The sequence below is a fragment of the Anser anser genome (genome assembly GCF_964211835.1).
Source record: "Anser anser genome assembly, chromosome: 15".
Lineage (NCBI taxonomy): Eukaryota > Metazoa > Chordata > Aves > Anseriformes > Anatidae > Anser > Anser anser.
Genome location: NC_139736.1, coordinates 1,334,182 through 1,355,143, shown reverse-complemented (window position 1 = coordinate 1,355,143; position 20,962 = coordinate 1,334,182). Strand labels below are relative to the sequence as shown.

Genomic DNA, 20,962 nt, shown 5'->3' with positions numbered 1-20,962 from the left:
ACAGATAAGGAGGACGTCTTCGGAATAGCAACAAAGAGCAGCGCCCATCCGCCAGGTTCCCAGCCTCTCCTCCAGGCACGCAGGGCAATGGGGCGGCTGCGGGATGAGCAGGGGCACCGCGGGGTCCCCATGGCATGGGGAGGGACGGGGCACCGCCAAGCGAGCCCCACACAGCCCCACACAGCCCCACACAGCCCCCCCCCAGCAGCCACGCCAGCAGCAGACCATGTCCCCTGTGACAGGGCAGCCCCCTCGCCCCGGCAGCACACACCAGTTTAACACCTTAGTGAAGGCCTCCAGCAAAACCCCCCACGTCAGCACAGCCAGACCCCAGGGTGGCGGCAGCCCCCGTGCCCCAGCCCCGCTGCAGCATCCCCGGGAAGGGCTGGGCGCTGCTGGCGGCACGGCCTCAGCACCGGGGCCGAGCGGGTGCCTGGCAGCCCAGGGCTGCAGCCAGGCTCCCCAACAAAGGTGCCATTCAGGGCCGGTGGAGAGGTGCCCGGGGCCGCTTCCGCTGCCCGCTGCCGCCCCAATGAGCGGCTCCTGGGAGAGGGGCCGAGCCGCCCTCCGCCATGCAAATCGCCGGCGGACAAAGGCAGCGCGCTGGCGCGGGTGCAGGAGCGGCCCAGCGCCCAACACTGGCTCCAGTCTTCAGCCCTGGCCCTGAGACGGGCCCCACTCGCTGCCCTCGCAGGACGGACGGACGGATGGACAGACGGGCGGCAGCAGGGCCGCGGTGCCTGCCCTCTCCCACGGGCTGCTCCTGGCGAGGGGCTTCCCCTGGGGATCGGCAGCGCAGGCTGCTGCACCCTGCTACGCTGATCCCCCTGCACCCACTCTGCGATCCCAGCTGGGACTGGCACGGGCTAATTTCCCCGCCAGCAGTTCCTAATTATCTGCTATTAAGGCCCAAAGTGCCTTCTTTAAACCCAAATCAGGGACACAGCTCCCCGAGGACGCAGCAGCTCATCCCTCCGGCTGGAGGCAGGGAGCAGCAGTGCGGGGAGGCCGGCTGCCGTGTCACCTCTGTCCCCACCCCACCGGGGGCTGCCTGTGGGGACACGCAGAGCAGCAGCCCTGTCCCCAGGCTGGGTGGCGTCACGCAGAGCCCAGGCTGCACCCATGGCAGCCCCCAGCTCCGGCCAAAAAGGCATCGGCCGAGCGAGCTGAATAAACCATAGCGGAGGAACTCTTCTCCCTGCACCTGCAGAAGAGGCTGCTGCTGCCAAAATCTGTTTAGCACTTCAATAAATGCTCGTGCCAAGTGCTTAGTCAGTGACTTCCAGCCGCGCAGCGGTTTGACTTTCGTTAAAACCCTGGCAGCGGCCGTGCGCACCGCGAGCCCGCCTGCACCCGCCTCGCCTCAGCAGCGCTGCGGAGAGCTCGGGCCCCAGCGCGGCTTCTCGGCCTCACACATGGCCGGGGTACAGCTCACGCTGATGGGAAGAAGTCCTTACGTGGGCACCGCTTGTTCGGGTGGCCACCAGTGTCCACAGGGGGAGCAGCCGGTGGTCCTGTGCCTCCAGGGTGCCGCACCCTGGGGTGCTGCGAGCCACCATGCGCCCCGTGGCGTGGTGAGGTGCAGACGGCAGCACGGAGAGCTCACGCGGATGGCTCACACGGACAGATCTCACACGGACGGCTCACACCGGCAGCTCACACCAACATCTCACACGGACGGCTCACACGGACAGCGGCTGGCACCCCCGCCGCCCCCGCCACGGCCCCAGATGGCAAGAGCCGGTGCAGCTCCATCACCTGCGGAGCACCAGCCCCGCGCCTGTGCCAGCACCGGGGCCCCTGAAGGACGGGGGCTTTGCACCGGCAGCGTCCCAGCCCCGGGCAGGGCAGGGCAGGCAGCAGCAGTGTGCAGGCCACACCACCAAGGCTCCCCAGGGGCCTCAAGCAAAGCCCTTGTGGCCGTGTGGCCCCGCAGGCCTGCAGTTATCCCCTCCTGTAACAAAGCAGCATGCTTGCCTGGTGCAGAGGCTGCCCCGCTCCTGGTCAGGGGTCTGGCTGATGGCACACCCTGGCACGGGGCATAGCACAACACGGCCGGGTGCTCCCAGGGGCCTGGGGAGCAGGATGGGCACCCCGGGGAGCAGGGTGGGCATCCTGGGGAGCGCCCCAAGCACGCTCCCGGATTTGCAGCCCGGGGCAGTCTCAGCCACGGCACGGGATGCGCGGCCTGCTTGGAGGGGGCGAGACATGAGAGAGCTCATTAACGGCATGGAAGAACCAGGAAAATTCCATCTAACGAGGGAGAGGAGAGGAAGCTGAGAACACTGCCAATTAAAAATACCGGACACAAAAGGCGATGGGCAGACGGGGAGGAGAGCACAGCTCCTGCACGGCCGCTGAGCCTGCTGCCGCCTCCCTGGCATCTCACCCGCGTGGCACATCCCCGGCTCTCCTCCCTGCCAGGGCCACCGGAGCAGTGACAGAGAGCACCAGGCACCCGGGGGCACCGAGCGCTGTCCTGTCCTGCTCGCATGGTGCGGAGGCCAGGGCCCTGGGCACGTGTTGCAGCACAGAGGGACAGTGGCACCCCCAGCGCTGGGGCCTTGCTCAGAGCAAGTGAGCCCAGCCCTGTCCCTGGGGCACCCCAACGTCCCCTCTTTGCTCCCTGGGGGCTGTTCGGGTGGTGGTTGGGCCACCACGAGCAGCGTGCACCCCACAGCGTCCCGAGGGGCCTGGCAGTGCCTGGCAGGAAGGGCAGGACGGGATCAGCTGCTCCAGGGGAGGGAACTGCGCCGCTCCGGGATCCGAGCCCCGGCACTGCCGGTCCATCCCCAGCCAGAGATTGCTGTGCACACAGAGAGACGCAGACATCTGCCATAGACACCGACTATAAACAGAGTCTGCTGCGTGTAAACACCGCCTCGGGGAGCTAATCCCAGCTACTACTCCCATAAATGCCTTTACTTAAGCGACGGGATCGCAGTAGCTAAATGCACGCTTGAATTCAGAGCCCGGCGTGCGGCGGCGGAGGCGCGCTCCCCTGCCCGGCCCCATTCTCTCGGCCCCGCACGCTCCCACAGGGCAGGATGCCCATGATGGGGGTGATGCACAGGCAGGGCTGGATGTGCTGGGGGGAGCCACGCTGCTGGGCCCCAGCACCCGGCCACGCATCGCCTGGACCCCCCGGTGCCGTGCCTGGCTGCTGGCACCCTGGTGCCTGCCAGAGGGACCCCCCCGCCTGCCTGTTCCAGCCCCGCTGCGCACAGGACCGGGCACCACAGGGCCTCAGCGCACAGCCCTGCGCGGGGGCTCCTCTCCCTTCCCGTCAGCGCGCCCGCCTGCCAACCCCCTGCACTCACAGCCAGCACAGCGCCAGCAGCGATCGATCCCGGCCGGGGTCCCGGGGGCTCCCGGCCAGGCCCCCGCTGCCGAAGCGCACGGAGCGCAGCGGCCCCATGGCACGCAGGCGCCCCGGCCCGCTCCCCCCGGCAGGGCTGGGTGGCCGCGGCGTGCCAGCTCGCGGGGAGCGGGAGTCTGCACCGAGCAGATGGCTCCAACCTCCGCGAAATCAACAGCCACTTAATGAGGGGAAAGCCGCGGCTGCCCCCCCTGCCTCGCTGCCTCGGCAGCCGCTAATGAGCCGGGGGGCGACGGGGTGACCCCGCAGGGTGCCCACAGCTCCGTGTGCCCGACCCCAGCCTGGCCAGGTCCCCCAGGCACCACGTTCCCATCCGAAGATCACGGCACCAACTTCAGAGGGTGCGGGGGGATCCTGCAGTGACATCGCTGTGAGCTGCCAGATAAAGGAAGCATCCAAAATAGCTGCTCTTAATTATATCCCTGCTGACGAGTGCCACGCCAACAACGGGCGCTGGAAGCTCGCGTTGCATGAGGAGCCCTGGCAAGAGCAGTCCTACTCGCTCTGTGTCACTGGGTCCCCACGGGCACGCGCATGGCCAGAACGCGTGGCCGCGTGCTCTGCTCACGCGTGTGCCCCCGGGGAACTCGCGGAGGTGACAGGGGGATGTGCCCAGCGAGGTCCGGGACACCGCAGGCTGTGCCGGGGGGAGCCGCTCCTCGCTGCTGTCCGACAGCAACGTGCCTGCACTCCTGCAGCCAAGGTCGTGCCAAGCACCGAGCCCCGCGCTATGCTGAGATGCTAATGAAGCCATTATCATCTTCTGATCAATGTTGACTGTATAAATAATGCACCGGGAAGCTCGCGGGCTGCTGGCGAGATGCGATTGAAGCAGGGCTCTGTGCTGGCTGCACAGGAAGGGGTTGCCTGGGGCAAAGAGGAGCAGGGCCGGGGCGGACCCACTGCAGCTGGGTGCTCGGCGCCCACCACAGCCGGGTGACAGCCGCCCAGCACTGCGGCACAGCCTCTGCTCGCCGCAGCTGGACAACAACTGCCCAGCACAGCTGGATAACTGCCTGCCACAGCTGGACATCCAGTGCTCACCACAGCTGGATCCCACTGCCCGTCACAAGCTGTTCTCCAAATCCCCGGGTGCTTTAGGGGATGCTGGCCCCGTGCCCAGCATGTGAGGGACCCACAGCCCTCACAGGGAGTGCCTCCTTCCCCTTATCGTGGTGCTGTGGGGCCCATGCTCAACCCAGTGCTGTGGCACGGCAGGGACCAGGCACCGGATGCAGGAGGGCTGCGGTGGCTGCAGAGCGGCTGGGTGCAGCAGGGCTCTCCCCAGGGAAAAACGGCTCCAGGCTGAGGCCGGGGGGCAGCGTGGGGCCGCCCTGGCCACGGGCACGGATTGCTCCGGATGCCCCGGCCGTCGCGCGGAGCCTTCCCTGGGGAGCCGAGAAATCTGCACTTCAAAATCAATAGGCCGTGGCAGCCTGAGTCACGGTGCTGCAGCAGCGCAGGGCTGTCCCCTGGGGCCAGAATGAAGCAACTTAAATGCAGCTTTCAAGAGGCAGCGGGGACTCCTTTGTATTTTTTATAAAAAGGAAACTTTCAGAACCAAAGGGAGGAAGGACGGGCTGTCCCTCCAGGCCGCCAGGGCAGGCAGGGATGGCACCAGTGGGGGAGGATGGAGCGCAGAGAGACAGGCGGAGGGCACGGGGGACACCCAGTGCAGAACCAAGCTGCTCAACAGCTGGGGCCAGACCCAGCCACCTTGACCGTGGCCGTGCCAAACCTCAGATCCTCCCGTCATGAGACCCCGTGGTGCCCACCAGAGCCGTGCCGGAGCAGCGGCGCTCAGCAGCAGCTCCGTGAGCATCCCCGCTCCCTCGCGCCACCAGGACATATCCTCACCTGACCCCTGCCGCGCGGTGCCGTGTGTCGCCGGCACTGCTGTCACCCTGCCGTCACCCTGCTGTCACCCCGTGTGCCCGGGGCCGTGGGGAGGGCAGCAGCAGCACGGGCAGGGCGGCGAGGTGGCGGTCCCAGCACCGCGTGCCGCAGGGGGGGCACGAGGCTCCGCAGCGCCCCGCCGGCCCCACGCCAGCCGCACGCCCACCCCTGGCTCCGCTGAAATCCGTGCTGGTGCTGTTTTCACAGAGCCTTAATTGAAAGTCTATTCTCCCAGCTCCGGGGCGATGTCAAACAGGTAATTTTCAGTAATCACACCGGCTGGAAGGAGGCACCGCCAACACGGCGAGGCTGCCGCGCGCTGGGGGTGGGGGCAGACGAGCACGCCTGGGTCAGGGCTGGGGGAGCGGAGAAGGGAAGGTGCTGGTACCGCTTGCCTGCACCCCGGGGCAGACATGGCCCTGCCTGTCCCTGTCCCTGTTCCCCCCCCTTATCCCCGTCCCTCGCCTCCTTCCCTGGGCCAAGGAGTGCCAGGAGGTCCAGCCCCAGCCCTGCTGGGCTGCAGAAAGGGACCAGGATCTTTGTGTATCTTGGAGCATCATTAACTAATGACCCTTGCTATCATCTGGCCTCCCACAAATCCAGCTGCAGCCCAGGCATTGCTGGAAAGTGCTGGGGAGCTCCCTGGCATACGCAGAGCCTGTGCCTGTGTGTGCGTGCAGAGAGCCCAGATAAGTAACAGGGAACTCCGCACCGCTGCGGGGCTGGGACCCGAGCTCCCAGACCATGCCTTGCTAAAGCAGGCCCTGGGGGCTATTTTAAACAGTGCCTGGAGTGCCGTCATTTGTCCCTGTCCACACGGCAGCCTGGTCCACTTCCCCCAGCGCTGCTGACCGCCCTGTGCCCACCACACGCCCGCAGCACTGCGGCCAGGCGGGCGCAGCATGGGGACGTGCAGCCGGGTGGTGCTGTGCAGCCGGGTGGTGCTGTGCAGCCGGGGGATGCTGTGCAGCCACCCGGGGCAGCCGGCTGCAGGGGCACGCTGCTCCTCACGGCCTCGCAGCGCTGCGGGGCAAGGACAGGGCTCGCGGACCTGCTCCCAGTGTGCCCAGTGTCCCCAGCACAGCGCGCACTGGGAGGGAGCCGGCTGGGGAGCCAGGTGGGGAGGGCTTACTGAGAGACAATCTCAGGGTCTGCGAGCGCCGGAGCAGAGACAGCCGGAAGAAGAGATGCTGACGAGCAGCACAGAGCCGCGAGGAGCACGCCGTAAACAGCCCAGCTGCAATGCAGGAGCCGGGCAGGCGCTGCTTTGTGCGCTCCAGCCGCTCCGCCAGGAACGGACCCAAACCTACATGGGCCTCGGTGAGGAGGCGGCGCGGAGCCGGGCTCCCGACAGCCACATCTGGAAGGGATCAGCCGGCGGCTGCCGCCGAGAGCCGTCCCCAGCGCCGAGCCCCACGCCAGGCCAAGGAGGAGGCGCTGCCGATGCGGCCGGCGGAGACGGCCACAGGCATGTGGTGCACATGGACGCACAGGGGCAGGGCATGCACACACATGCACACGGTGCACAAGGATGCACAGGGATGCACAGGGGCAGGGCATGCACACAGTGCACAAGGATACACGTGGATGTGCAGGGGCAGGGCATGCACACGGTGCACAAGGACGCACATGGATGCACAGGGGCAGGGCATGCACACACATGCACACGGTGCACAAGGATGCACAGGGATGCACAGGGGCAGGGCATGCACACAGTGCACAAGGATACACGTGGATGTGCAGGGGCAGGGCATGCACACGGTGCACAAGGACGCACATGGATGCACAGGGGCAGGGCATGCACACACATGCACACGGTGCACAAGGATGCACAGGGATGTGCAGGGGTACATGATACCCAGGGAGGCTGATGCATACATGCACACGGGGTGCACATGGCTGCACACGGGCACATGCGTGCACACACGTGCACAGGGGCACACAGGCAGGCTGGCAGAGCAGAGCCAGTGCAGAGCAGCCAGCCGGGGGCACAGAGGGCAGCAGAGAGAGAGGCAGCGCCCACGGTGGCTGCACACTGACCCCAACCTGCTCTGTCTCGGGCTGATTTGGGCCAATGCAGAGCACAGAGCCAGGGTCCCAGCAGCCCCAGCACCCAGGGCGCAGCAGCCCCGCCACCACCTCGATGCCCTCTGCGAGGGCCCAGCTCTCACCCGGCGGCCGCAGCGACCTTGCTGGCAGGGCCCAAGGAGACGTGGGCAGAGCGGGCACTCCCCCACCAGCCGCTCACCCCCAGCGTGCCAGCACCATGCTCCCCCAGCCGTGCGGCTCGCCCCGGGCACGGCATCCATCCGTCACTGGTGCTGGAGCAGCAGGCTGTGCCGAGGCCGGCACTGCGTCCCTGACTTCCCATTTTTCAGGCTGATTGCTCCTGTCGCTGCAGAGCCCGGTGTTAAACACCTCATTTTCTACTCCCGTATTGAGTTGGAAAATACTATTAACATTTCATTACAGCTTAAAGATCCCTCTCAGCCTGGCACGAGGAGCTGACCCGCCAGCGGCATCGGGCCCTTCCCGGGCAGGCTGTGCTGCCTGCAGCCCTCAGGGCGAGGAGGGCCAGGAAAGCAAGTCCTGCTCGTGTCCCCACTGCAGGCAGGACGGTGATCGGGGCAGAGGTGGGTGCTGGTGCTGCTCACCAGCTTGGTGACCGGCCTGGCACAGCACAGCCTCCCGGCACTCTCGTCTGGAGCAGCGGAACAAAGCAGGGATGGAGCCATGGGGCAGCGGTGTCCGAGCAGAGCACAAGCAGTTTTTGATTCCCAACCCCTTTTCCTCACCTGCAGGAGCCTGGCCCAGCAGTAACACAGAGCAGCCACTAAATATCAGCAAATTCACTCTTTAGTACTCTCCCGACGGTGCTTCGAACGCTTGTGAAAGGCACCTTTAGCCGCCCAGCGTGGCAAAGCGAGTGCGGAGTGGGTTTGTGGTGAGCGCCCAGCAAGAGGGACAGGAGCCCCAGACCTCGGGCACAGCCTGCTCCCAAAACCTGCACCAGCAGGAAGAGCACGGCAGCAAACCGTGGGCACAGCCCCAGCCTCGCCCCACAGCCACGCTGCCCCCCAGCCCCACGCTGCCAGTGGGACCGCAGCCCCCGCCTGCTGCGTGTCTGCGTACCGAGAACCCCACGGACACGGCACAGGGGTGGGCTCCCACTGCACCCACTGCCCCACTGGCACCCATGGGGCCCTGGCACGGCCACGCAGCCACATCCACGGGCATCTCCACGGCCAGGGCTGCCTCGCGGCCCCATCACGCACGTGCAGCCACCCGCAGGGCCCCGCAGGCACAGGGGAGTGGGAAGGGCTGGGGGCACCTGGGGGCACCGAGCCACAGAGGTGCTTGCAGCCCTTCCCGGCGGCTGGGGAGGGAAGGGAAGGGTTAAAGGGAGTGCAGCCGGAGCAGCAGAAAGCCAGACGCCAGGCTGGCTACGGGAAACCGCACGGCGGCTGTGGGGGGGGAGCTGGGGCCGCAGCACCCGGCCCTGCGGCACCGCCGGACCCCGAGCCCCCCACGGCACCAGCACCCTCCTGAGCAGCCCGATCCCGGCCGTGCCCCGCAGCATCGCCCCGCCACCGAGCGTCGGCTGCTCCGGGAGCACGGTGGCACCAGCAGCACCGGGAGCACAGCGCGGCCGCCAGCAAGGTCCCCGGGCGGGAAGCACTGCAAAAGCCCCAGCACGAGGGGCCTTGCCGCCGACAAAGGGCTAATTGGTGTCAAACCAGGTGAATTCGGGACTGCCGTGAGGAAATCCAGGCCAGTGAGGGAGCCCGGGGCTGGGCGCCGAGCCGCTGGCCCACATTCCCTGCTGCCCAGGCCCCGCAGCCGGCCCCAAAACGGGAGCAGGAGGGAAGGGGAGGGCTCGTGCCGGCAGCCTCAGCCCAGCCAGAGAGATGCAAGAAAATGTAAAATAAATACATGTCACCCCGGGCTGAGTAATAATCCCCCTCTGGAAGGAAACTTGGCGCATGTCAGCATGCTCCCAGCTGCCAAGTCCCTGCTCGGCGCGAGGTTTCACACGCAGGTTATAAACCCCGAAAAGAAGTTTGTTGGGGAAGCACTGACACATCGTTAGGCACAGCAGCCCAGCAGCCACCCGGCCCCTCGGGCCCCATGATGGTGCTGCCATCTCCCCCGTCGTACTTCACTCCTTAATCCGTGCTGAGGGGGCCGGGGGGGGCGAGAGAAGAGTGTCCAGCCGAGTGACAGAGGCTCGCAGCACCATCACCAGAGGCACTTGGCCGAGCTGCCGCAGGATCCGACCCCAGAGCCCCTTCCAGCCTGGCCCCGCTGGAGGCCGGTGGCACACGTAGGGTCCCTCCTGCTGCCCATGGCAGCTGGATGGTGCCCGGGCTCTCCCTGCAGCGCACAGGGGCTGCCTCGTGCAGCAGCGGGAGCCATTAGCAGCGGCTGCCGGCCGGGGAAGTTTCCTGTGTTGCTGGAGGGCTGAGGGGAATCGGGCAGCTCCGGCGGCTGCCGGCCACACGCGCCCTGTGCACTGCACCACAATTGGATTTGCAGCTGCCCTGCCTTTTACTGCATGGAAATTGAATTGTAAAATGTCAAAGACATTTCCTAACTGCGCCATATTAGCCTGGTTTTATTAAATACTGTTATCAGAGGAGATTATTAATGCAATCAAATGCAGGCAAAAAAACCCTGGAATTAACTGGCCACCGCGCAGGAGGACGCGCCGGAGGGCAGGAGGCCTCCCACGAGGGCTGCATCCCAGGGCCCCGCTCACACCCAGCCCCTCGGCACGGCAGGGCCCTGCCCGGGACCCCAGAGGGGTCTGGCTCCTGGCTTCTGCCTTCTGGCCCCGGGCTGCCTCCGCTGGCCCCCTTCATGCCGGGACGGCAGCCGAAGCAGCGTTCCTGCCTGGAGCTGTGCCCCAGCTCGTGGCCCGGGAGCAGTCCCCATGGGATGGCAGCGTCCCGAAGGGTGGTGAGCCCCGTGCCCAGCTCCGGAGCCCGGCCAGGCAGCGCGGGTCACCCGGCCCCAGGAGCCCCAGAGAGGGACCCGGAGCTCCTGCAGCACACGAGGACACGGACAGGATGTCTCTGCTGCACAAACCTGCCACACATGGAAGTGATTTGCAAAGCGCCCAGCACGGTGGGTGGGAGAAGCTCAGCAGCGGGACCCGTCCCCCAGCTCGAGGTCCCTCCCGCGGCACTGGGGGGCCATGCAGAAGCCATTTCCAAGTGCATGAGCTGAGCGTGGCAGCAACCCCGCAGAGAAGAAGCCTGCCTGCTCCAAAATGCCACCACCGAGGGACCCCCCTGCCAGCACAGTGCAGCTCCATCTCCCGCTGCCCAAAGGCCTGGGATGGGGACGCTGCAGCACAGACCCAGCTGGGGACGCCCCAGGTCCCCGTCCTGCCCCGCAGCGCCCAGGCTGGGGAGGCGAGGTGAAAACGCCAAGTCACTACAATTCTTCGAGGTAGCACCAGGGAGGAGGGGACAGGGAGGGAAACAGTTTGCTGCCAAATCCCTGCATCTGATTTGCGTAACTTTCAGACAACCTCATCAATTATGGATGCCCGGGAAGCGAACGCGGTGCGCGCTGCGGCCGGCCCGGGCCCCACAAACTCTTACTCCACTCTGCTAAATCGGGCCCCACGTCGCCATAGCAACCCGTGTTAATTCACGCAGGGATTTTTAAAATCTCATTTATTAAACCCCACATGAATAGGATATTATCCAGATAACAGAGCTAGAGTTACAAATCTTCCTGGTGCCGAAGAGCGCGGGGAGCACCAGAGGCACGTGTGGGAATGGCACATGGAGGGGGGGGGCACGGGGACACCCCGGCATCGGGACAGCCGCTGCTCAGCGCTCCCCCAGCCCCACTGCTGCTGCCAGGGGCATGGCACCCACTGCCACACACAGCCCTGGGTCGGGCCCCAGGGGAGCAGGAGCAGCCCAGCCTCAGCACAGCCCCGGGGGCTCCAGCAGAGCTGGAGATGTGCAGCCCGACCTGGGCATGGGGCAAGCAGCCGGGCCTGCAGCAGGCATCCCCCGGTGCCAGGCTCAGTATCGCGGGGTTCCCTCGTCCCTTTCCTGCGAGCCCGGCACAGGGAGCACCGCCGGGTCCCACGGCCATCCTGCTGCACAGCACCCGGGGGGCTCCGCAGTGGGACATGTGGCAGAACGGGGCTGGGAAGAGAGGGATGCGGGAGGAGGTGGTGGCACTCAGCACAGCACCGCTGGCTGTTGTCACAGCGATGCCAGTGCCCAGGCCAGTGGGGGTTTGGGAGGGGTGCGTGGGGACAGCGCGTGGGCCACACATGGTCCCTGTCCCCATGTGCTGTGCTAGGAGACCACAAAGTGGCAGCTCCTGAAGTAGGTCGGGAAGAACGAGGCTTGGCGCTGGAGCCTGTTCCTTCCCTGCACAGGCCCTCAGCAGGGGCACTAGAGGCACAGGGGACACCGTGCCGGTCCTGCATGGCAGCTAGGCACAGGGACACCGTGCTGGCCTTGCACAGCTGTGGGCACAGGGGATGCAACAAGAGCCCTGCACGGCACCAGGACGTGGGGGATGCCACGCTGGCCCTGCACAGGAGTGGGGACATGGGGGATGCTCTGCCAGCCCTGCTCAGCACCAGGACGCAGGGGACACACACAACACACTGGCCCTGCTCAGGCAGAAACATCCCTGTGAGAGCAGGGACAAGGGACACTGTGACAGCCCCGCACAGTTCCGGGGCCACGGGGGTGCCCACATTTGGGGAGCACTGAGAGGGAAGGACTCGGGGCACGGCGGTGGCGGGGCTGCGTGCAGCGGCCCTGCGACTTGATGCCGCGTGGGTGCTCCCTGGGGGCCGTGCCTGAGCCCAGGGACAGCCCCCGGCCCCGCCAGCCCTGCACGCCAGGCCTGAAACCTGCGGCTGCATCAGCACCATGAATAATTCAGTCCCGGGTAAAACGCCTCAGCAGAGCAGTTAAAACGCACAGAGAGCAGACACTCCCGGAGCCACACACATGTACACACGGAGACGCACAGCTACACCCCCGCAGCCTCGCGCACGGCCGTACACAGCGGTGTGCACGCCTGGGGAGAGATGTGCAGAGCCCGGCGCAGAGATGCTCGCAGGGAGACACCCGTGGAGATGCATCCAAACACCCCCACACGGAGAAACACCAACACAGACACATCCAAACACACATATGCCAGGGTACACACCGGCACACAAACACAGTCACGCACCCAAACACAGGCACACACGCACACCCGGGCACGCACGTAGACGAGCACGGGCACAGCTGCACACAGGCACACACGCACATACGTGTGCAGGCGCCGGCAGCCCTGGTGCACACACGCAGGTCCGTGCACACACACACACGCACACACACACACGCAGGTCCGTGCCCACAGACGCGCACGGATGCCCCCGCCTGTGCCCCCCCTGCCCTTCCCCAGCCCCCGGGGCTGCAGCGGCCCGGCCCGGCTCCCCGGGGGGCTCGGAGCCGCTCCGGGGCGCGGGCAGTGCGGGAGGCGCTGCGGGGCTGTGCCGGGCCCGCCGAGCCCGTGCAGCGCCGAGCACCCGCGCGGCTCCCGGGGACTCTCCGCCGCCCCCCCCCGCAGCCCCGCCGGACCCCCCCCGGCCGGGCCGGGCCGGGCCGAGCCCCGGGGCGCCGCCGGCGATGCCCGGGGGCCCCCTCCCGCACCGCACCGCACCGCACCGGGGATGCTCGGGGCCGGGGAGGGGCAGGGCGGCCGGGCCGCGGGTACCGGCCCCCGCCGCCCTGCCCGGGGCCGCCGCCGCCCCCCGCCCGGCCCGGCCCGGCGCGGCCCCCGCGGCGCGGCACTCACTGGCTTTGCCGGGCTTGGGCCTCTGCAGCAGCTTCTGCACGGCCGCGACGTCCTCCGCCTTCACCGCCTGCACCAGCTCCTGGTCCTTGCCCATGGCTCCGCGGCGCCGGGGCTGCCGGCTGCGGGCTCACGGCCCGAGCATCCTCCGCGGCGAGGGGCGGGCGGGCGGCTGGCGCGGCTCGGCTCGGCTCGGCTCGGCTCGGCTCGGCGCGGGCCCCCCCTCCCCAGCCCGCTCCGGAGGCGGGGGCGGCGGCGGCGGCGGCGGGCGCCCGGGGCGGGGCGGGGCGCGGCGGGGCGGGGGGGGCCCCACCGGGAGCGCGGGGGGGGCACCGCGGCCGCTCGGGAGCCGCACCGGGGCGCACGGCAGGAGCGGAGGGGGAGGAATTGGGGGGGGGGGGGAACGGAGGGGCGGGAGCCCCGGCGGGGGGGGCTGGGGGGGCGCCGGGAGCGCGGGGAGGGAGCCGGGGTGCCCGGGGGGAGGAAAGGGAGGGGGCGCGGGGGGGCCCGCCCGGGGCTGGCGGCTCCCGGAGGGGGGCCCCGGGGGGGTCGCGGTGCGGCCGGAGCGGGGCGAGGCTGGGGGGGGGGGGGGGGGGGTTCGGTGCGGCTGCGGCACCCGGGGGAGGGCCGGGGGGGCCGTGCCCGCCGGGAGGCCCCGTCCCAGGGCCCCGTCCCGAGGCTCTGCCCGGCCCCTGCAGTCCCCCCCCGGCAGCCCTCGGCGGCTGGTAACGGACGCGGGCTGGGGGAGCTGCTCGATCCCCTTAAATAAAGCCCTGATTACCGCCTAATTGCCCGCTTTTGCAGACACAATGGCCGGTGACATTCGTCCCCGTGCGTTTCCTTGCGGCTTAAAGGACTGAGGCATTGACGGTGCTGGAGGATGCCTGCGTGGGCCGGGGCCAGGAGGGTGCTGGTGAGCCCCTAGGACACGGGGCAGCGATGGACGGGGCTCACTGTGCTACTGCTGCCGGCCAGTGCAGAGCCCCGCCATCACCTGCACAAAGTCGTGAACAAATTTCTGCTCTCCCCCACAAGCCACCGCCTAAAAGGCTTGCTGAGGTCCCGGCTCTGGGAAACCAGCCTTGGGGTGTGCGTGTCCAGAAGCTGGCACCCAGCCGGGCACTGGACAGCACGGGCCGCGGCGGGGCAGCGAGCAGGCGGCTGCACGGGGCAGGCAGCTGCAGTACCCCACTGGGTGCAGTGCGCGGGGACAGGCAGCCGCCGACCCAGGTGGGTGCACGTGGCAGGGGGAAGGATGGGGAGAACAAGGCAGCACCCAGACCAACATCAGCCGCCTGCCCCGCAGTGCCCCTGGCCCACCCCAGGCCTGCCCAGGCTGCCCGGTGCCCCCCGGCTGGAGCCCAAGGCCACCCTCCTCAGCCCCCGCCTCCCCCTGCAGCCCCCGGCTCTGGGTGACTCGGGGGCAGCGGGGTCCTTCTCCTCTCCCCGCCCCCACTTTCCAATCCAGGACATTTGGGTTTCCAGCACAAGACGCCGCCTAATCTGCCCTCTAATCCCGCAGGCTGGCGGTGCGCGGCCGCACGGGGACCTCAGCTGCTGCGGGGCTCCCGGGCTGGGGGCTGGGGCTCTGCACGTGCCCGGGCTGCCCCGGCAGGTCAGCGCTTCCCTCGGGTGTGCCACCACTCGATGACATAAATGCAGCTCCTCAATGAAGGCTCCTTCGTACCCCGCAGCCCTCTGTATCAAGGCTCTCCTGCCCAGTGCCAGCACCCGGGGATGGGGCAGCCCCCGGGACACCAGACTGCCTGCAGCTGCACTGGGACGTGGGCGGCAGGGCTGTGTGTCCCTGCCGTCCCCCTGAGCCACGCTGTGGCAGCAGGAGCCCCAGATTGACCCGTGTTTCTGCAGCTCCCTCCAGGCTCTTGCTGAGCATGGTTGGTCCTCATGGAACAGAAAAATGTGCAGCCCTGCAGCTGCCAAAGCCTCCAGCTCCAGTACCAGCACACGTTGTGCTGGGGCTGCGCCTCCCCATGCCCCCGTTTCTGTCCCCAAAAGAAGCACAGCCACCTTGTCTGGGGCAGGACCTGCAGCGCCTGAAACAGGGGCCCCAGCCCTGAGCAGCTGAAGCCCCCCACAGGGCAGAGAAGAGGGGTCCCCTCCCCACCCAGCTGGGCTGATCCCACCCCATCTCCCCCGTGCCTGCAGGGAGGGGGCAGATCCGTGTCCCCCTCCATCACCCAGCAGCATCTACAAAAATACTTTATTGTGGGAGCGGGGCGCGCAGGAGCTCTCTGTGCAGTACGAACCAACCAGCAGCCATGCCTCGAGCAGAAGAGGGGTGCAGCCAGCGAACCAAACCACGACCGGGGCTCCTGCAGCCCAGTCCCGGGGGGCAGCTGGAGCCGGGGGGCGCAGCCCCTAGGACGCCTTGGGCCGGGCGTTGAGGCGGATGATGGCCCGGTAGTCCCGGACCAGGTCCCGCAGCTGGTCCAGGTAGGGGTTGATGTTCTCCTCCATCCACTCCTCCACCGTGTCGGGGAAGTAGATGCTCTCCAGCTGGGCACGCAGCTCACGGACGAGGCTCTCCCAGTCCTCGTGGAGCCTGGGGTGGGGAGAGCGGGGTGAGAGCTGACTGCGGCTCCCCCAGAGTGAGACTGGGACCTCCTCACAGCCACCAACCCAGCCCCATGTAGGGACCCGGGGCTGCTCCTGGCCCCCCGCACCCCACGTACTTGAGCACCTTGCTGCCGAAGCTCTCCATGTTGCGGGGGTTCCCAAACTGGTGCTTCCGATGGTAGGGGCTGAACCAGCCCTTGATGCCGCTGGGGAGGCACAAGAGGAGGGGGGGGGTGCAGGGGGCAGGGGGCCACCCTGACCCTGCAGGTCCCCACTGCTCCAGCCCCACGGCCAGACCCTCCCACCACCGTTACCTCTCTTCCTCCAGGGCTTTCTGGATGCTCTCCTTCAGGTGGCCGTTTACCTGCTCCACCATGCGATAGATTTCTACGCCGGGGAAAGCTCCCCTTCCCTCACTGTGGGGAAAGCACGGAGGGGAGGTGAGAGCCCAGCATGTGGCACAGCACCAGCCACAGCTCCAGGCTGGGTGGTGAGCTCCTGCATCCTGCAGGGCTGGGGGCAGCAACCCCTGATCCCCCCGGTGCACCCCTGGGGAGCAGCAGGCGCCTGGCTCCGTGCCGCAGCCACGCACCACGTCCCCTGCTCCAGCTGCAAGCTCTGGAAGCCCAGCACGTCCAGGACCTTCCTCCGCGTCTCTTCCATGAAGCCCCCTGGGGAGGACGAGGAGAGGGACCCAGGTGACCCCCGCACCACACCAGGGGAGCGAAGCCCTGCTGCCCCCTCCCCGGCAGCCAAGGGGGCTCCAGCGATGCTGCGGGGTGCGAAGGGTGGGGACGAGGGGCACGGCCCCGCTCACCGTGCACCAGGGTCTGCAGGCACACAGCCAGGGAGGGGATGCCGACGGGCAGCAGCTCGCAGAGCACCGAGTAGTGGTCGTACCTGCGGGGCAGGGACAGCCGTGCCGTCGCCTCGTGCGCGGCTGCTGGGCAGCGGGGCTGGGACGCGCGCCACGGCGCCCACCTCTGCCAGCCGGTGAGGACGATGCCCTGGAAGCGCAGCGGGGCGAAGCGCGGCACGGCCTGCATCACCCGCAGCCAGCTGAGCTGGTTCCTCACGTGGTGGTTCAGCGGGGGCCAGGCCTGCGCCGGGCCTGTGGTGCCCTTGAAGGCGCTGGCGAACCACACGGCCTCGAAGCCGCTCTCCGCGTACTTGGCCAAGAACTGCCCTGCGGCACCGGGGGAGCGGGGTCACGCTCATGGCCCAGCGGTGTGGGGTGGCACGGGGTGGGCAGGGCCCCCCCGGCTGCCAGGGGCTGCTCTGCCAAAAGCAGGAGCCCGTGCACAGGGGGGCTTCTGAGGGCTGGAAGGAGAGCAGGTGCCAACTTGGCCCAGGTGAGCGGGAGGCATCACCCCTGGAGATGGCGGGATGGCAGGGACAGGCACGAGACCCTGTGCCACCATCCTGGGGGCCAGCTGGGCTCGGTGTGGTGGCTGCAGCAGTGGTGCCACCAGCCACGGGATCGTGTCCCCCCCCTCTCCACTGCCCAGGGTCCTGGCATGGCACCTTACCGATCTGCTCGACCTCAAAGTCGGGCGCGTAGAACCACACCACAGGTGAGACGTGCTTTGCTATCCCAGACTCTGCAAGGCAGGGACAGGGCAGGGACAGGGACGTGAGCACCGGGGCCAGCAGCAGGAGGGTGCCTGGGGATCCTCACGCCCCCACCAAGACGTGCGACGGGGTGCCACCGCTGCCGTCCCCATCCTCTCACCCCGCAGGGCTCCCGCGCTGATCTTCCTCAGCATGTCATCCCACATGAGCGCCCGCAGCCCCTGGTACCGCGCGGCGATGAAGCCCAGCACCTGCTTGATGTGCTTCAGGTACATGGTGCCCACGTCACCTCTGTTGTGGCTCATCCAGCTCTTGGAGTCCATCCCCTCCCCGAGGTGGAAGACCTGGATTTGGGGGGCAGTGGGTGCTCAGCACCCCTCGGGGCAGGCCTGGCAGCCGGCGGTGGCTGGGGTCCTGCAGAGCCCACCTCGTCCGCCCCGATGTGGATCCAGGAGGAGCGCCTGTGCTTCTCCACCACCTGCGCCAGGAGGCTCTTGAGCAGCACCAGCGTGTCCGGGACGTGGGGGTTGAAGCTGTTGGGGAAGCGCTCGACCTCCCGCAGGTGCTGGTACTTCTCGTGCTTGAGGATGAACTGCTTGGGGAGGAAACCCAGCATGGGGGCCGGACGTGGGCCAAAAAGGGGGGACGGAGGAGCAGGGCTGGGGACACGGACCCAGTGACACATCCATCTGCAAGCCAGGTGCTGGGGACGCAGCCCCTCGCCACCTCTCGGTGTCCCCATCCTGCCCCCCCCCAGCAAACGCCCCTGGCCCCTACCTCCACGTGCCCAAAGGTCTGCACCAGGGGAACCACCTCCAGCTTGTGCAGCTCCGCCAGCTGCTGGATCCACTCGATGTCCTCCTCGCTGGGGAGGGCAGGGACAGCCTCAGTGTGGGCCACATGGGCACGAGGACATTCCCTTCTCCTCCTCCTCTTCTTCCTCCCCCGGCACCCTGCCCTGCCCCAGCCGCCCTGCCCCACCCCAGCTCTCCCGGCTGCCCCACACCTCTGGGGACTTGGCTTTGGGGACCCAAATATTGACTCAGCAGGGCAGGCAGCAGGTCTGCATGCAGCACCACGCACAGCTCGGGCACGGTTCTCTCGGGCACGGCCCAGGCAGGGCACACCCAGCCTGGCACCGGCGGTGCCGGCATCCCCTCGGCCAGCTCAGCACCAGCCCCGGCTCACCTGTAAGCGTATGGAGACCTGAGGACTTCTAGCTCGCCCTTGAAGGGGAACATGTCCTCGTACTCGATCAGGACCCCGTTGGCGCCCAGCCGGGACAGGAGTGGGAAGAGCTGCGGGACGGCAGGGCGGGCTCAGCCTGCTGGCACCCCCGGGTGCGGGTGTCAGAGGGGATAGCCAGGCCCAGCCTTGCCCCGCTTGGCTGGTCCCTGGCGCCTTCACCTGCTCCAGGTAGGAGACCTTGGGCGCAGCTCCCTTGAGGTCGAGGTGGACGAGCCTCATCTCGGTGGCACTGATGTCCTTGGGGACCTGCTGCCCAGGGCCCTGCCTCGGGGCCGTTATCTTTGCCACGGGGAGCTCCAGAGCCTGGCTCCGGGGGCCGGCGCCCTGGCTGGTGTCACCCGCGTCCCCCCAGAACACGCTGTCCTTGCTGACGTGCTTGTGCAGCTCCAGGGTCAAGCTGCAGGGAGCAGAGCAGGGCTGGGGGCATGTCCCCCACCAGGACCCCGACGCTGCAGGGGTCCCCCGGCTCGTGCCCCGGTCCTGCTCCCACCTCACCTGTCGCGGAAGAGGAACTTGATGCCGGCCAAGGCCACGACGAGCAGCACAGTGAGGCGCAGCAGGTTCAGCTTGGTGCTCCGCTGGCAGGCCATGGCTGCTGGGCACTGACACAGACCCCGAGCGCAGGGCGCCCCACAGACCCGTGTGAGGCCCAGAGAAAGGGGACACGGGGAGACCCCTCCCACCACCCTGCTCCCCCGCAGGGACGCGCACGGAGGCCTCCTGTGCCCCCCCTACCTCATGTGCTCCGGGGCTGGTGTCGGGACCTGCCTCGGCCTCTGCCCCCGAGCGCAGCCTCCTCGGGCTCCGCCAGCGCAAACAGGGCGGTGGCTGCGGGGCAGGTCCTGCTGCGGGTGTTCTGGCGTCGCCTCCGAGGGATGCGACAGGATGAGGGCTGCCCTGCCAGGGGGCATCACGGGGCGGCCATGGCACCTGCAGGGGGAGAAGCGATGGGCACCGGGCGGTGGGCACCAGGCACGGCCAGGGTGAGGGCTGCGGCACTGCCATGGTGGCCCCAGCACCGGGTGCCCCTGGGGACCAGGCAGCAGCTCACACAGCACGTTATTTCAGCTCCCGGGGGTGCTGCGGTGTCATCCCCAGCACCTTCACCTTCCCATGGGCTGGGGGGCAGCCCAGAGACCCTCACCCTGCACAGCCCGCGGCGTGCACCCGGGGCGGTGAGTCCTTGGCACCAGCCCGGGGAAGGGGCGTGAGACCTTCCCCCCGCCAGAAAACATCCTCTGAGCAGGGCAAGAGCAAACCGCCCCCAGATCCGAGCCCAGCGAGAGGGGCAGCAGCTTGCCCCGAGGGCAGGGACGTGCGGGGATGGCACGGTAGCTGCTGGGCCCCCCCGCCAGCACGGGGGCAGCCGCAAGCGGCCCCTTCTGCTGGGCTGTGCCCCAACGCACCATTGCTCGGGGTTAAACGCCGCGCTGCTGGATTTGGGAGCGGAAAAGCAGATTTTGGCTGCTGCTGGTGCAGAGCCTCAGCTGACGGAGGGTTTGTTTGCGCTGCCAGAGCGGTGGCACCAGGGGAGGGCTGCTGCGAGCCGCCCGGCGCCTCGGGCCCCAGATCAGCCCTGTTCTGGATGCGACCCTGATCCCTGCCGACACCTCCCGCGCCGCGCTAGCCCCAGCACCGCCTGCAGGGCCAGCGAGGGGTGCGCTGTGCCCAGGGCACGAGGTCCCCCCACGGGGCAGGGCAGCACCACCCGGCCCCGGTGCTCAGGCCCAGGAGGTTTGGGGCAGGACGTGCCCGGCTGGCGGGCCACGGCGGTGGCGACGCTCTGCGCCCAGCCCTGCTGCACGCCCGGTGGGGGTGCACGGAGCAGGATGGGGCTCGGCACCCCCGGGGGCTCAGCACCCCCGGCCCCGGGGAGGCTGCACCGCGCGGGGACGAGGCCTCGTGCAGCCGGCTCGCCAGCACCGGCGCTGTCACTGCCCGTTATTTAACGGGGAGGCGGCGTCCCGGGCTTTGCCCCCCCCGCGCCAAGGCCCCGGCTCGGTCACGGCCCGGCGGCAGCCGCAGCCCCGTGCCCGCAGCCCCCCGGTTCCGCGCCCCGCTCACCTTCCGCGGCCGGGACCTGCGGGCACAGCGCGGCGGGGGCGGCCCGGTACCGGCGGCGGGGCTGCCCCGCTGCACCCCCGCTCCCCCCGTCCGCCCGCCCTTACCGGCACGCGCGGGGCCGCGGCGGGCAGCACCGGGCGCGGGCACGAGCACGGGCGCGAGCACGCGCCGCCGCCACCGCCGCCGCTCTTAAAGGGCCCGGCCGCAGCGAGCGCCGCCGCCCACCGGGAGCTGCCCGGTGCCCCCCGGCCGGCCCCGCCATCCTTGTGCCCGGTGTCCCCGAGCCCCTGTGCCCCGGGTGCCCCGGCCCCCCCCGGCCCCCCCGCACCCCCGTGCGCCCGGTGCCCCCCCCACGCCCCCCGCCGGTGCCGCCGCCGCCCGCCCCCTCCCCGGCCCCGC

At 68.7% G+C, this 20,962-nt stretch overlaps 2 protein-coding genes across 10 annotated transcripts in view; both read right to left on the bottom strand.

The window, feature by feature from the left end:
- Positions 1-13,347, bottom strand: part of CASKIN1 (CASK interacting protein 1) — a 32,705-nt gene extending 19,358 nt beyond the window's left edge. For all 4 annotated transcript variants that reach the window (XM_083799917.1, XM_083799918.1, XM_083799919.1 and 1 more), the window contains exon 1: positions 13,106-13,347. In XM_083799917.1, the coding sequence (XP_083656043.1) occupies positions 13,106-13,199 (94 nt within the window). In that variant the 5' untranslated portion in view covers positions 13,200-13,347. The remainder of the gene's footprint in view (positions 1-13,105) is intronic.
- A 1,964-nt stretch (positions 13,348-15,311) lies between these two features.
- Positions 15,312-20,949, bottom strand: LOC310881882 (hexosaminidase D-like). Of its 6 annotated transcripts, XM_083799722.1 has the most exons (16): positions 20,751-20,949; positions 20,564-20,624; positions 19,235-19,429; positions 18,995-19,101; positions 18,659-18,896; positions 18,440-18,549; positions 18,029-18,116; positions 17,679-17,843; positions 17,412-17,595; positions 17,209-17,280; positions 16,661-16,865; positions 16,497-16,579; positions 16,272-16,350; positions 15,994-16,095; positions 15,796-15,885; positions 15,312-15,665 (listed from the first exon to the last, which is right to left on the bottom strand). In XM_083799722.1, exons 4-16 carry the CDS (start codon positions 19,087-19,089, stop codon positions 15,482-15,484), a joined length of 1,695 nt encoding a protein of 564 aa, XP_083655848.1. In that variant the 5' UTR covers positions 19,090-19,101; positions 19,235-19,429; positions 20,564-20,624; positions 20,751-20,949; the 3' UTR covers positions 15,312-15,481. The 6 variants fall into 6 exon arrangements, with proteins under 6 accessions (XP_083655848.1, XP_083655851.1, XP_083655850.1 ...); XM_083799725.1 differs by lacking the exon at positions 20,564-20,624 and having other exon boundaries at positions 20,668-20,816; XM_083799724.1 differs by lacking the exon at positions 20,751-20,949 and having other exon boundaries at positions 20,564-20,720.
- Positions 20,950-20,962: the final 13 nt, after the last annotated feature.

Coding starts and splice junctions, on each gene's coding strand:
- LOC310881882 (XM_083799720.1), bottom strand. CDS start 19,504: ATGGCAGTGCCGCAGCCCTCACCCTGGCCGTGCCTGGTGCCCACCGCC. Junction 16,351..16,496: donor CCTGCAGACCCTGGTGCACG/GTGAGCGGGGCC, acceptor CGTCCTCCCCAG/GGGGCTTCATGGAAGAGACG. Junction 16,096..16,271: donor CAGCTGGAGCAGGGGACGTG/GTGCGTGGCTGC, acceptor CTTTCCCCACAG/TGAGGGAAGGGGAGCTTTCC.